Here is a 13,014-nt window from a genome sequence, read left to right on the forward strand (position 1 = left end):
ATATAATTTGGATAGAAATGAATTTTGTAAAAAATTTTCTATTTTTTCGAAATTTATTATTTACTACTAGAAAAATTGTCGTACTTTTCGATGCCGATAATCCTGATTTTTCACTAAACATCGATCAATTAAATATTTACTTTATCGATTGATTATTAGGTAAGATTATTTTTCGTAAACAAATACAAAACGAGAAGAATGATTGGGAAATTATATTACATTATTTATATCAAAAACATGAAAACACAGTGTTGTATTAATTGTGGATAAATATAAATAAAATGGCAAAAATCTGAGATATATTAAAAGACCGAATAATTTTTTGTCGCATATTAGAAATATTTGTTTCATTATCTAATGCTTATCTTATAGAATTATTTGTGTAAAAATTTGCCTTGGAATATTTTACATCTAAAAGATAAGAGATAATTATATAATATAAATTTTAAAACAATGAAAAACATTGGAAAAAAACTTAATTCGGTAAAATAATAAATCAATTTATAATTTGCATGTAATTTTTCTCGATAAAGAGAAACAGTTTTACAATAACGTGTCATTAATTCATCATCTCGGTATCATATTTTAAGGTCAAAGTGCTAGTTCATTTAGATTCTGACCAGTAAATGTTTGTTTTACATGCGTATATATAAGATAGAATATATATATAAGAAAGAAGAAGTTTACTTTTCAAAGTTTCATTAAAAGCAATACGGTAAAACGATATGGAATACGAGTTTCAGTTTTAATCAATGTTAGTAGAAAATAATTTTTGCATATCTATTTATATTTTTCACGCGATCGAATAAATATACTATAATAAATTTCTATTAACAACTATCGTTATCGAAGATATATCGTTTCAATATCGAACATTGGGAATATATATAAACCAACATCAATTACGAGTATCTTTTCTTCTAGATATTTCCATAGGAGGAACATCTAGGCACAATTAATCCTATTTTTGGTATGATAACGAATTTTAATTTATGAAAACAATAACATATTATATATATTATAAATTACAAAATTAAATACAATTAAATATTCATTTTTTAAAACATTATTCAATGCGCGAATTAATGATTATTTTATTTATGTTTTTTCCATTAATTTTGTTCATGAGACATAAAACATAAAACATAAAACATTTACATAAAACATTTACATAAAATTAAAATTACATAAAACATTTTTTTATAAAAAATATAATGCTAATAAGGGATTGTAAATATTTTGAATTAACAATTTTTCAAATAACACGATCGCTACGTAACGTAAATCATATAATAAAAAAAATATAATATAATAAAAATATAATAAAAAAAATAAAGGAAACGTACGAAAAAGTGTGATTTATCGAAAAGAAATTCAAAATATATGTGGAAATCGATTAAATGGAATTTTAATTTACGAAAACGGGATTAATCGATGTTTATTTTATCCGATATGGAAAAAAATTAAAGTTTTTTTAACGATACGTTCATTTTTATTGAAGATAATTTGAAATTCGAATAACAACAATATTGGCACATATATCTTCGCTGCAATCGCTAATACTATTCCAAATATTTCCATAATTTTATTGTTCCATAATTTTCGATCAAAAGCATATTCATATAAATTCAATTTAATCGATACAATTTATTTTCTCATTACTTTCCAAACTATTTGTCGACGAAAGATGAATTCGTTAAAAAATAATTTATACGTAAGTAATTTTAAATCTTTTTTATACGTGTGCATACCATTTTCATTGGTAGAATGAAATAAAATTTTTTTTTTGTATAAATTATTAGTCAATAATTTCAGTATCACATGTTTTTTTTTTTTAGAAAAGTGAGAAAAACGATACCATGGGGAAAAGTGAAAGCTCGATACCAGGTTTCGAAAATTTTCCCGGAAGGGAGGCTAAAGTTAAAACAGGCTACGCTTATCTCGAAGGAAGAAGGCAAGTAGATGGCGCGGAAGATTTATGGAGGATTGGAAATAATTTATACGATTTGGAAGGGTTCGCAAAATTTCATCCAGGAGGCGCTGAATGGATCCGCCTTACCAAGGGTACCGATATTACCGAACTTTTCCAGGTATAATTATATTATTTGTTATTAATCATCGAATTATCGATATGAAAGAAATTTTTTCCATTTTTCTGATCGTTTCTCTAGTCGCTCCGTGTAAACGATGATTCGTTTAAAAAGAACAAATAGATCGAGATTTAAACGACAATCTTCTGAATTGTTCGAGAATAATTCGAAATCTATTATAATTATCTATATTCGAAAATTGAACTCGATTGTTATAAAGGTTATTCGCGCTTTTTTCAGACGCATCATTTGACCGATAAAGCCGCAAAACTTCTTCCAAAATATTTGATAAGGGAGGCTGTTGCACCACGAAAATTGCCATTAACGTTCGAGCCAAATGGTTTCTTTTCTACGTTCAAAAGACGAGCGTTAGAAGCTTTGAAGGACGTGGATTTCCATCGACCGTCCACGAAAACGAATTTAATCGCAGATTTTCTTTTCGCCTTTTCTTTAATATTTAGCATCTTGGCAGCGTACACCCAATCTTATCTAATGATCGTGTTTACCGGTTGGTAAAAATATTTCTTCGATATTTTTACTCCGACAAAAGCTCGTAACACCGTTAATCGATAAAGATTTATATTTTCAGGGATTTTCCTCACATGGACTACTATAAGCGCCCACAATTATCTTCACATGAAGGATAACTTTCGAATGTATTATTTCGATTTGAGTACGATGTCATCGAAGGATTGGCGAATAACGCACGCGATGAGTCATCACATGTATCCCAATACTCTTTGGGATTTTGAGATATACGCGTTCGAGCCTTTCATTCATTGGTTACCAGATCCGAAAAAATCTTTACCGATGGTTTTCGTGAGTCAACTCATAAGTCCTATCATTTGGGCTTTGATGTTTTACGAACAAGCGATCAAAAGGTTTTTTTATTTTATTATGTATATTATGTATATATGTATATTATATAGTATATCGTGACAAATCAAACGTATTTATTCGTTTCAGATATTATTCAGTGTTTTTCGAATATAAAACGTTCGAATTGAGAGACGCAATACCTTTTTTCCTACCCGTTTTAATGTCATTCTTCACACCAAATTTCTTCACGGCTGTGAAACTGTGGTTATTGATCTTAGTATCGGCTAGTTTTATGTTCTCCATAATCGGTTTCAACGCAGCTCATCATCATCCCGATATCTTTCACGATGGTGACATATACAGGTTTGTTTACATCGAAATGTTTTGCATTTTGAGAATTCGAATATTATTTTCTTTAAAAAGAAAAGAATCGTTTTAACGAGTTTTTTTTTTAAGATTTTGAATCAATCTTATGTTTATCCTGTCTCAAAAAATCAAAAGATCGTTTTTCTTTCTTTTTTTTAGAGACGATTACGATTGGGGTGTACTGGAATTGGACGCTGTGAGGGAACGAAAGGTGATCGACGATTCCGATTTTTTGGTATTGACGAATTTCGGTTTGCACGGTCTTCATCACCTTTTACCAACGGTCGATCATTCTTACTTGTCACTTTGCGTGAACGCTTTTGAACAAACTTGCAAGGAATTTGGGATCAGTATCGAAAAATTCACTCAATGGGAACTCGTCAAAGGACAATTTAAACAATTGGCACGTAAGAAACCGAAGAAGAATTTGAGATAGAAGGAACGAAGAGTATTTCGAAATAATCGTATTTTGATGTATCATATGAATATGTAACACGAGTTAAGAAGTATATAATATAATAAGTAAGAATCGGAGTGTGATTTTTTTTTTTTAACGCCATCATCAAACAAATCAAACGAATTTTGCTTCTTTTCGTTCTTAATTTTATTTATTGCTTATTTATTTATTAATAAATACATACTTCGGCTCTCTTTATAAATTACAATTAAGTTTATAGGATAGGATTATCATTTCGATGACACGTATAATAATAATAATAATTGCGCGCTGCCGTTCAAATCCGTGACTAGCGTTAAATTTTTTTATCATCTTTTTTTTCTTTTTTTTTTTCTAATAATCTCGCGTTCCGTTTTTTTTTTAACGCGTATTTCCATTTATCGATTCGTCCGCTTGATACGCGCGTATGCCAGTATGCCACGTATTAACGTGTTAACGTTTTTCGACTTTCGATCAATCGCGTTGCATTTCGGCCGCTCGTATCTTTCCTCTCTCTCTTTCTCTTGCTCTCCCACTCTCACTCTTTTCTTTCATTCTCTCTTTCCTCGACCGTCAGCGCGAGTGGTGAAGTCATTTCTCCTCCTCCTCCACTTATATCACCACCCATTTTTTTTCTTTTTCTTTTCCCAATATCGATCTTTTTAATAATATTACTTGCTTGCATATGCATCGTATATAAATAAATATACGCTAAAAACGTTTAAAACGAGCAAAAATATTTTTCATATACCGTTTTTTTCTTTCTTTCTTTTTTCTTCTTTTATTTCTCGAAACTGGCAAGGTGACCAAGCGTGGGCATCGCGACGATATTCTTTCCGTATTCTACCGAACAACGCGAACAACAAGGTATGCGTAGGTATGAAGATAATGGGATGAGTTATTCGAATGAGATGAGACACGATGAAAGTTCGCCGATTGCGATTAATTCCTTCGTTCGTTAAGCTGTTGCGATAATGTGTTTTCTAACAAAAATACAATATTTGGTCGCAGATAGAGATTTTTACAGTTCACCATCGGGCTGCAGGTCGAAGCGTGGCGGGAATGCGGAACCATCCAATTGGGGTTTGAACGCAGGTCGATGAGGCTGGAAAGAAAAAGAAAAGAAACGTTTCAACGTCGCTTCGTTTTCGAGGGGGATAATAACGATGGGATCAAGTAACGTATCTCTCCAATATCTCCTTTTGCAATCACAAAATCTATACGTTTTCCTTCTTCTCTTCGTTAAAAGTATTCTAAAAAAAAAAAAAAAAGAAGGAGGAAGAGAATCATCTTGATCCCATCTTTCCTTTTTAATCGGGATACACGTTTTACACGATACACGTAGAGAAAGAAAAAACAATTTTAGAAATGTTTAGCGACACGTTCTCTTTGTGTCCTTTTTCATCGTGAAAAATTGCAAATATTTATGTAATCGCGGATCATCGATCCGTGTAAAACAAACGATAAACAACAATGGGAAATTATCGGTCGATCGAGGGTCGTGATACCTCTCTCGTTACTTGTTTTTCTGGATCATTTTCTCCGTCTATATTCGATTGGACGAGAGAAAAGAAAAAAAAAAAGTGATCGATGGCGTGATATGTATATATATATATATCGTGTTTGTGAAGTGAAAGAAAAAAAAACATACGTAGACAAATTGATTTATTCACGCGTAATTAAACATTTAACTAACTCTATGATCAATGCCAAGCAATGATTCGTGTTTTCTAAATTCTATGGAATCCGGTCAACCAATCAACACGATTTGTTGTTGGGATAAGGTAATGCACAACGTTAATCAACGATTAAGGGATCAAGCTTCATACTTTAAAAGGTGTTGCGCCCCTTGAAGTGGTGTTATCAGCGTTTCACACAGGTTCAAAAAAAAAAAGAAAAAAATAGAAGACATTGACCGATTCGGTCGGGGATTCGGAAAGTATTCTCTGTATATATATATATATATATATGCGTGATATTTTTTTTTTTTTGTTGAAGAATCATTATCTTGTATTTTTTTTTTTGTCTATCTCTCTTTACTTTTCGACACCACACACACGTGCTTATGACACGTGCACAGACTTACATGGACCGGCGCGATGCTCTTTACTCCAATGCGGAGGGCGCCTTACGGGCCTTCTGTTGGGGCTATACAGGGACACACAGATTTTTCGATTAATTAATCTCCTCTCTTCAAACGCACGTTTTCGTTCATCGATCTCTACGATGATGCACGAACCATCTCTCGACAATATCTTTACAATATTTTTATTTAGATTACTTCTTTCCTTGAAACTCGCTCTCGTATACGAAAACTTGCCAATTTCACTATATATTATTTGGAAAAATTCGGGGAGGGGAATATTTTAATATTTCCTTTTGCCTTACAGAAGAGATAAGAGAAAGCAGAAACTCTCCAAGTGAATAGATAAGATAGAAAGGACGAACGTGAAAATACTTTGATGCGCCGAGGGGCCGAGCTCGAAGCTGTTAATCTACGGGCTTACCGCTGGGCTCAGTCCACGCGCGGCACTTCCTCCGCGTCCCTTAGTACGGAACTTGGTGATCGCCTGCTCGGCAAGGTCCGCCCTTTCCTCCGCCTCCTCCAGCTCCTGTTGCGCTTTGCGGAATTTCGCGAGATTCAGAGCGGCGATCTCTTCCGCTTCTTCGATCTGCCTCTTGTACGTCTTGATCTTCTGCTGCAGCTTGTCGACCAAATCTTGCATACGCTCGTGGTTCTTGCGATCTTCGTCGGCCTGCAAAACGTTTTATATAAGATTCTCTCCAAGACATCGATCGCACTGTGTTTATATGTATACTTACCTGGAAGCTAAGCTCCTTGATGCGACGTTCGGATTTGCGGAGATTCTTCTGGGCATCGGCGTGTCTCCTCTGCTCTCCGTCGAGTTCGTTCTCCAATTCGCGGACGCGTTGCTCCAACTTTTGGATCGCCTTCTTACCACCTTTCAAAGCGTTCGCTTCGGCCTCGTCCAAACGTACCTGAAGCTCCTTGATCTGGGTCTCGAGCGCTTTGCGAAGTTTCTCCTGGGTCTGGGCGTGATCCTGCTCGGCTCGAAGCTCGTCGGCCAATCTCGCGGCGTCCACCATCGCCTTCTTCGCTTTCTCCTCGGAGTTCTTCGCCTCGTTCAACAACTCGTCCAAATCGGACTGCAAAGAAAGTCGTTCGTTCATCGGTCGACGAGGGAGAGGAGGGACAAGAGGAAGCGAGACTCACGTGAAGGGTCTGAAGCTCGGCCTCGAGTTTCCTCTTGGCGGCGGAGATGGAGGCGTTCTGGGCGCCCAGCTCGTTCAATTGCTCGTGGCAATCGGCCAACTCTTGCTCGGCCTGGCGACGTCCGCGATCCGCTTGCTCGAGGAGGGTACGGCTCTCCTCGAGCTCGTTTTGGAGGGCGTTCGCCCGGCGTTCCGAAATCCCGAGCAACTCTCTCGCCTCGTCGCGCGCCCTTTGCTCCTCCTCCAGCGCCGTCTGGACATCCTTCAACTGTTGCTGGTATCTCTTTATGTTCTTCTGAGCCTCGGCGTTCGCCTTGTTCGCGTGATCCAGAGCGATCTCCAACTCGTTGATGTCCGCCTCCAGTTTCTTCTTCATGCGCAGCGCCTCGGCTTTACCCTGCGAATTATTCTCGTTATTATCATCATCGTCATAATCGTCGCGAGAAGACGAAAGGAGAAGAGGGAAAAATTAAGGGAACCTTGGCCTCGGCTTCGAGCGACGCTTGCATAGAATCTAGGGCGCGTTGGTGATTCTTCCTGGTGTTCTCGAATTCCTCCTCCTTCTCTTGGATGCGGCGGTCGATCTCTTGTCTCACTTGGCTCAACTCGAGTTGGCTGCGCAACACTTTGTTCTCCTCCTGTTCCAAAGCGGCCTCCGCTTCCTCGAGGGCTGCTTGGAGCTCGTCCTTCTCAGCCTCCAACCGCTTTCTCGCCTTCTCGATCTCGTGAATGTTTCGCCCTCCCTCGCCGATCTGGTCCAACAGATCCTTCACCTCGTCGGCCAGATTCTTGTTCTCGCGGCGCACCGCCTCCAATTGTTCTTGGCCTTCCTCGTACGCGCCTTCGAAACGCGAAAGATCGACGTTACGAACAAGGTAATAGAGAGAGAGAGAGGAGAAGAAGAGATTTTACCTCTGAGCCTGAACAATTCCGTGCTGTAATTGCGGCATTCCTTTTGGCTGGCGTCCAGTTCCGCCGCCAGATCGTCCACTTTGAGCTTCCATTCGCCGATGATCTTGTCGAACGCCTTCTGCTTCTTCTCCGCGGCGTTCGCGATCGCCGTCGCGCGGTCCACCTCGATCTGCAAGTCCTCCACCTCGGTCGACAATCTCTGCTTCGTCTTCTCCAACGCGAGCACCTTCTGGTTCAACGACTCGATCGTCTCCTCCGCCTCGGCCAACCGCGCCTGCAGCTTCCTCTTCGCCTCCTCCAACTCCTCCGCCCTCGCGACGCCTTCCGACTCGTACTTGGTGCGCCACAATTGGGCCTCGGCGTTCGCCTTGCTCAACTGCCTCTGGAGATCCGCCTTACCCTCGGCCTCCTCCTCCACCTGCTCCCGAATATTGTCCAAGTCGTGCTCCAAGTTGCGGAACTTGCCGAGGAGGGTCGCCCGTTCCCTCGATTCCTCGTCGGCCAATCGTTTCGTGTCCTCGAGCTGGGTCGTCAGCGATATCTTGATCTTCGACAATTGGTTCACCTGGGACTCGGCCTCCTCCAATTGCCTCAACAGATCGCTGTTCTCGATCGACAATTTCTTCTTGGCGGCATCGAAATCGTTCAACGTGCGGTTCACCTCCTCCAATTTGCCTTGGGTCTCGTTCAATTGGTGTTGCAATTGTTTCACGATCTTCTCTTGGGCGGCCTGTTTTTTTTTTTTTTTTTTTTTTTTTTTTTTGAAAAGAAAAAAAGAATATAAGTAAAGACGATTCCTTTCGAGGATAGACGATCTTCGCCCAGATTCCCTTCGAATTCACTTTTCGCAACTACTTTGTGATGTATCTTCGTCCTCCAGAGATGTCGAAAAGCGAGTTCGAAAGAAAGAAAAGCGAACGAAAGGAGAGGGAGGAGGAGGAGGAGAAAACACACACGAGGAGGAGGAAATAACAAGCTTTGCAAGCTGAACACACTTTTCCAACGTGACGATTGCGCCACGATAAAATTAATTGTTTGCCGCTTCGTTGCCGCGCCACCGCTTCGTATTCGGCCGAGAAAAAGCTGTTAGTCGCGTTAGTCCTATTGGATTATCTCTTCGATGAACCAATCTTACCTTTTCGTTGCTCAGTTGGTCTACCGATGCGCGCATGTCGTTTAATTCGCTGAAGTATTGAACCTTGTCCTTTTCAACCCTAATATTCGTTCAAACAGACGTAAACTTTTGGTTAACAATTGGTGTTCACGATTGGGAGGAAAAAAAAAAAAATAAATAAAAAAAAATAAAAAAAATAAACGATTTCGATCGCAACGACGAATCGGCCGAAAATTCGTGAAACGGAGATAGGGGGAGAGAAAGAGAGAAAACAAAACCGCAAAACATTCCTGTTGCACGAACTCGTTCGAATGGGAGGGGTCGGGGAAACGAGACACTGAACTAACACGGATCAAACTGTACATCGAACGAATGGTAAACGACAAAGTAATTCTGAAAAGAGACAGAAAAAGAGAGAGAGAAAAAAGGAAGAAAAACACGTATGGAAAAAGAAAAAAAACCACGGACACATTCTCGACTTTTTTTAAGCGATACCTTTTCTCTAGAAACCTGATCCGTCGCGGCACGAGAATTGTTTAGTTCGGCATGGATATCGTGACGACCCTTTTCGGCTCTGATGTGAAAATATTTCGTTATAATTTCGATCTATCGCTATTACTACTATTACTACTACTACTATTACTACTATTACTACTACTATTGCTACAACTACCATCACCACTATTACTACTAATACGTATTTTTTCGTAAATACGTAATCCCCCCATGATACTTTCAACGTACACGATTGATTGGCTTACCTAGCTTTCAGTTTGTTGAGCGTGTCGATTTGCTCTCCCATCTCGGCAACGGCATCGTTGTGCTTCTTGCGCAAATTGGCCAGAGTGGTTTCGTGTTGGATATTGGCCTCCTCGAGGTCTCTGCGAAGTTTGCTAAGCTCGGCCTCTCTCTTCTTGTTGAGCTCGATTTGGGCGGACGTAGCGCCACCAGCTTCCTCCAAACGTTCGCCTAGTTCCTCGAGTTCCCGCGCCAAGTCGCTGCGCTGTTTCTCCGCTTTCACTCGCGAACCGCGTTCAGCTTCGATCTGAAAAACCAAAGTTCGCGATTCTAACGTCTTTGTCCGTCCATCCATCCATCCATCCATCGGATCGTCGATCGTTTCGAAACGAACCTCTTCCTCCAATTCTTCGATACGGGCTTGCAACTCCTTGATCTGTTTCTGCAGTTTGCCCACCAACGATTGTTCATCCTCGAGTTTCGCGGTCAACGACGACAATTCTTTGTCCTTGCGTTGTATAGTCTGCTCGAGTTCCTTCTTGTTCCTTTCGAGATCCGCGACAGCTTCCTGAGTAAGTTTCAAATCACCTTCCACTTTTCGCTTCGCCTTCTCTACGTCGGCCCTAAAACAATAAAAATAGAATTAGAAATAGATAGAGAGAGAGCGGGAGAGAGAGAGAGAGAGAGACGCGATCGCGTATAATTCTAACCGTGATTTCTTTTCACGTTCCAATGAATCTTCCAATTCGTCCAAAGTGTGTTCCAATTTGATCTTCACTTTGTTCAAGTGATTGACCTTGTCCTCGGCAGCTTGAAGCTCTTCGGCGGTTTTCTGATTAACCTCGCCCTGATTCTTCTTCTCTTTGTTCAATTTGTTGATCAACTCGTCCTGATGAGCGATCTCATCGTTCAAGTTACGGATCTGATGATCCTTGGTCGCCTTGTCCTGCTCTGACTTCTGCAGATTAAGTTCCAAATCCTCGATATCTTTCTTCAGACCCGCCACTTCCTGTTCCAATTTCTTCTTATTTTGGAACAAATTGTTTCTCGTATCCTCCTCTTCTTTGAATCTGTCGTTCAGATCCTGTAAATACAGGGAGAGTATATCGAATATGCAACGAGAGTATTATCGAATATTTTCGAAAAATAATTCTTAATATCTTTCGAATCTCGATGATGTCACGGTTAAGTTCGAAATTATTACAAATCTAAAATTAATTCCACATATCGATCAACATCGAAGGAACAGAGAATATTTTCTCTATTGTCCGTATTATAAATAATTCTATTCGGATTCTATTTCGAAATAAAATAAAAGTATCGCGTATTATCGCGTATTATCGCTTCTTCGATACGGTAGCGACGATAGATAAGAGAGAGAGAGAGAGAGAGAGAGACAGAGCGCGTTCGTTCGTTCACTTCGCGTCGTCGAATCATATCGAGAGGCGGTAGACAATTTTTGGAACGGAGCGAATCGGTGAAGGAGATGACGCGCGCGCGTATAAGCGCGTATAAATACACCATACACCTGTTACCTCTCCCTCGTTCCGTCGGTTATTCCAGCCAGTAAACCACGCCCACTTTTAATAACCTGGAATCTGGGATCAACGATGGTAGCTAAATTTGGCCGTGTCGAAAGTAGGGGCAAACGTCCCTCCTCTCCGCGTCTCAGGTATCTTAAGCCGATTTAAACCCATCTTTTTTTTCCCTTCTTTCTTTTCCGCTTTTCCTTCCTTCCTTCCTTCCTTCCTTCCTTCCTATCCTTATATAGCATCGCTTAATTTCACGCGTAATCTGTCTTTATGATCCATAGCATCGCGAAATCGATCGATAAAATAGGGTTTCGAAATGTCATCGAGAAATTGTAAACAAAACGGATCGGGAAAAGAATCGGTTATCGTCCCGTTTCGACTGTTTCCAGCGGTTGGAAACGAGGCAATTCTAAATTTAATCTTGAAAGAAAGAAAGAAAAAAAGAGAGAAAGATCTTACGAGTGGCGGTGTTGACATAAAATATTGGTTGATCGGTCGGTATAAAGATGCCCGGTTAAAAATAGCCCGGTATTCCGGAACGAAACGTGTTCTCCACGAAATTCTTCGAGTTCTTTTTATATAACGACGAGCTTTTCTTTTCCCCTCCAATCTCTTTTAAACGTGTTCGTTTCCTCGAACGTTTTCTCGCGGGATCGGCACGATTACGTAAAAAAAGAAAACTAGTATGATTCATTTTAAAAAGAATTTTTCGGATATCTCGACATATTTCCATTTACATTTACGTATATTATTCTTTAATAAAATAAAATAAAATCAGGAGAAAAGATATTGAAACGAGAGAAAGAAGAAAAGAATAAATTTTAGTGGGGATTTTGGAAGGATGCGCGTTATCGCAATTTTAGAACGAGCGTGGAAACGAGCGATGATTCGTCGCGTAAGAAAATAAGCGGCCAATGAGCGAGGTAGTCAGACGAGTCTGACTAATGACGCGCCTCCGCTACTTAATGTTCCTCCTTACGAAACGGCCCATCCATCAACTTCTGCCAGGTGCATCATTTTCTGTAATCCGAGCCAGATCCCCTTAAATATTACACGAACAGCTTCTGCGTAAAGCTTCTCTCTCGAAAAATCTCCTCCTTCTTCCCAAACTTTGTACTTTATAATTACCATATTATAATTTATTCTCGTAACGAAATAATTCGAACGCGTATTTTTTTTTTTTTTATTAATCGCGTTTAATTTCGTTACTCGAGAATAAAGGAAAGAGAAAAAGAGGAAAAGATTTCGATCACGCTTTCGTAAGATTTTTGCGAAATTATATTTGGAGGATGGTAGGTATGCGAAAGGTAAGCACACGGTCGAAACATTGTAAATAAATTCCGTCACTTTTTCATCCTGCCTACACTACTGGATATATTTAAAGCTACTCGCTCCTCCCCCGCTCGAGATTCCCGATTATTTCCACTTCCTCTCCTCGATATACTTTTCTTAATAACTCTCGATGGATACGTAATCGGATCTCGATCGATTCTTCTTCTCCAACGTTGAGAGGACGTTGATAACCCTTTCGTTCTTTCTCGTTCTTTCGCTCGTCGTACACGCAAGGCGTATAATTATCGTTTGCATATGATTCACGGTGATTCGATTCGTCGCGGAGGACGTATACTCATGGTCGCGTAAATGGATTTCGTTATCGACAAATCCGTGCCAATTGAACTACTTTCCGATCTACGAGTTCGAAAGATCATCGATCGATCGCGATCGATCGCGATCGGTTTTTCGTTGCTTTTTTCGTATGAAAAAAAAAAAAAA

General features: G+C 39.6%; 2 protein-coding genes across 27 annotated transcripts in view; one reads left to right on the forward strand and one right to left on the reverse strand.

Annotated features, from left to right (window-relative positions):
• Positions 1-633: 633 nt before the first annotated feature.
• On the forward strand, positions 634-3,809 carry LOC122716934 (cytochrome b5-related protein-like). 3 transcript variants are annotated; one of them, XM_043940475.1, is made up of 7 exons: positions 719-754; positions 1,688-1,714; positions 1,839-2,090; positions 2,331-2,598; positions 2,680-2,971; positions 3,057-3,272; positions 3,435-3,809. In XM_043940475.1, exons 2-7 carry the CDS (start codon positions 1,688-1,690, stop codon positions 3,709-3,711), a joined length of 1,332 nt encoding a protein of 443 aa, XP_043796410.1. In that variant the 5' UTR covers positions 719-754; the 3' UTR covers positions 3,712-3,809. The 3 variants fall into 3 exon arrangements, with proteins under 3 accessions (XP_043796412.1, XP_043796410.1, XP_043796411.1); XM_043940476.1 differs by lacking the exon at positions 1,688-1,714 and adding an exon at positions 925-970 and having other exon boundaries at positions 736-754; XM_043940477.1 differs by lacking the exon at positions 1,688-1,714 and having other exon boundaries at positions 634-754.
• A 52-nt stretch (positions 3,810-3,861) lies between these two features.
• The window catches only part of LOC122716932 (myosin heavy chain, muscle), a 34,159-nt gene continuing 25,006 nt past the window's right edge, over positions 3,862-13,014 (reverse strand). For 16 of the 24 annotated variants that reach the window (XM_043940464.1, XM_043940470.1, XM_043940462.1 and 13 more), the window contains exons 17-26: positions 10,420-10,793; positions 10,104-10,332; positions 9,733-10,016; positions 8,993-9,071; positions 7,858-8,587; positions 7,425-7,786; positions 6,947-7,342; positions 6,535-6,879; positions 6,219-6,467; positions 3,862-4,816 (exon numbers count right to left, since the gene is read on the reverse strand). In XM_043940464.1, the coding sequence (XP_043796399.1) occupies positions 4,733-4,816; positions 6,219-6,467; positions 6,535-6,879; positions 6,947-7,342; positions 7,425-7,786; positions 7,858-8,587; positions 8,993-9,071; positions 9,733-10,016; positions 10,104-10,332; positions 10,420-10,793 (3,132 nt within the window). In that variant the 3' untranslated portion in view covers positions 3,862-4,732. Of the gene's footprint in view, positions 4,817-5,797; positions 5,860-6,218; positions 6,468-6,534; positions 6,880-6,946; positions 7,343-7,424; positions 7,787-7,857; positions 8,588-8,992; positions 9,072-9,466; positions 9,546-9,732; positions 10,017-10,103; positions 10,333-10,419; positions 10,794-13,014 lie in introns of all 24 variants that reach the window. The other 8 variants (XM_043940471.1, XM_043940469.1, XM_043940473.1 and 5 more) reach the window with 2 other exon arrangements.

The sequence above is a fragment of the Apis laboriosa genome, unplaced genomic scaffold, assembly GCF_014066325.1.
Source record: "Apis laboriosa isolate Shangri-la unplaced genomic scaffold, ASM1406632v1 scaffold4_cov146, whole genome shotgun sequence".
NCBI lineage: Eukaryota > Metazoa > Arthropoda > Insecta > Hymenoptera > Apidae > Apis > Apis laboriosa.

What these genes read in the sequence shown, in the direction of transcription:
- LOC122716934 (XM_043940475.1), top strand. Translation starts at nt 1,688, where the DNA reads ATGAATTCGTTAAAAAATAATTTATAC. An exon ending in CGTTAAAAAATAATTTATAC is followed by an intron (nt 1,715 to 1,838) that starts GTAAGTAATTTT and finishes TTTTTTTTTTAG; the next exon opens with AAAAGTGAGAAAAACGATAC. An exon ending in CACGATGGTGACATATACAG is followed by an intron (nt 3,273 to 3,434) that starts GTTTGTTTACAT and finishes TCTTTTTTTTAG; the next exon opens with AGACGATTACGATTGGGGTG.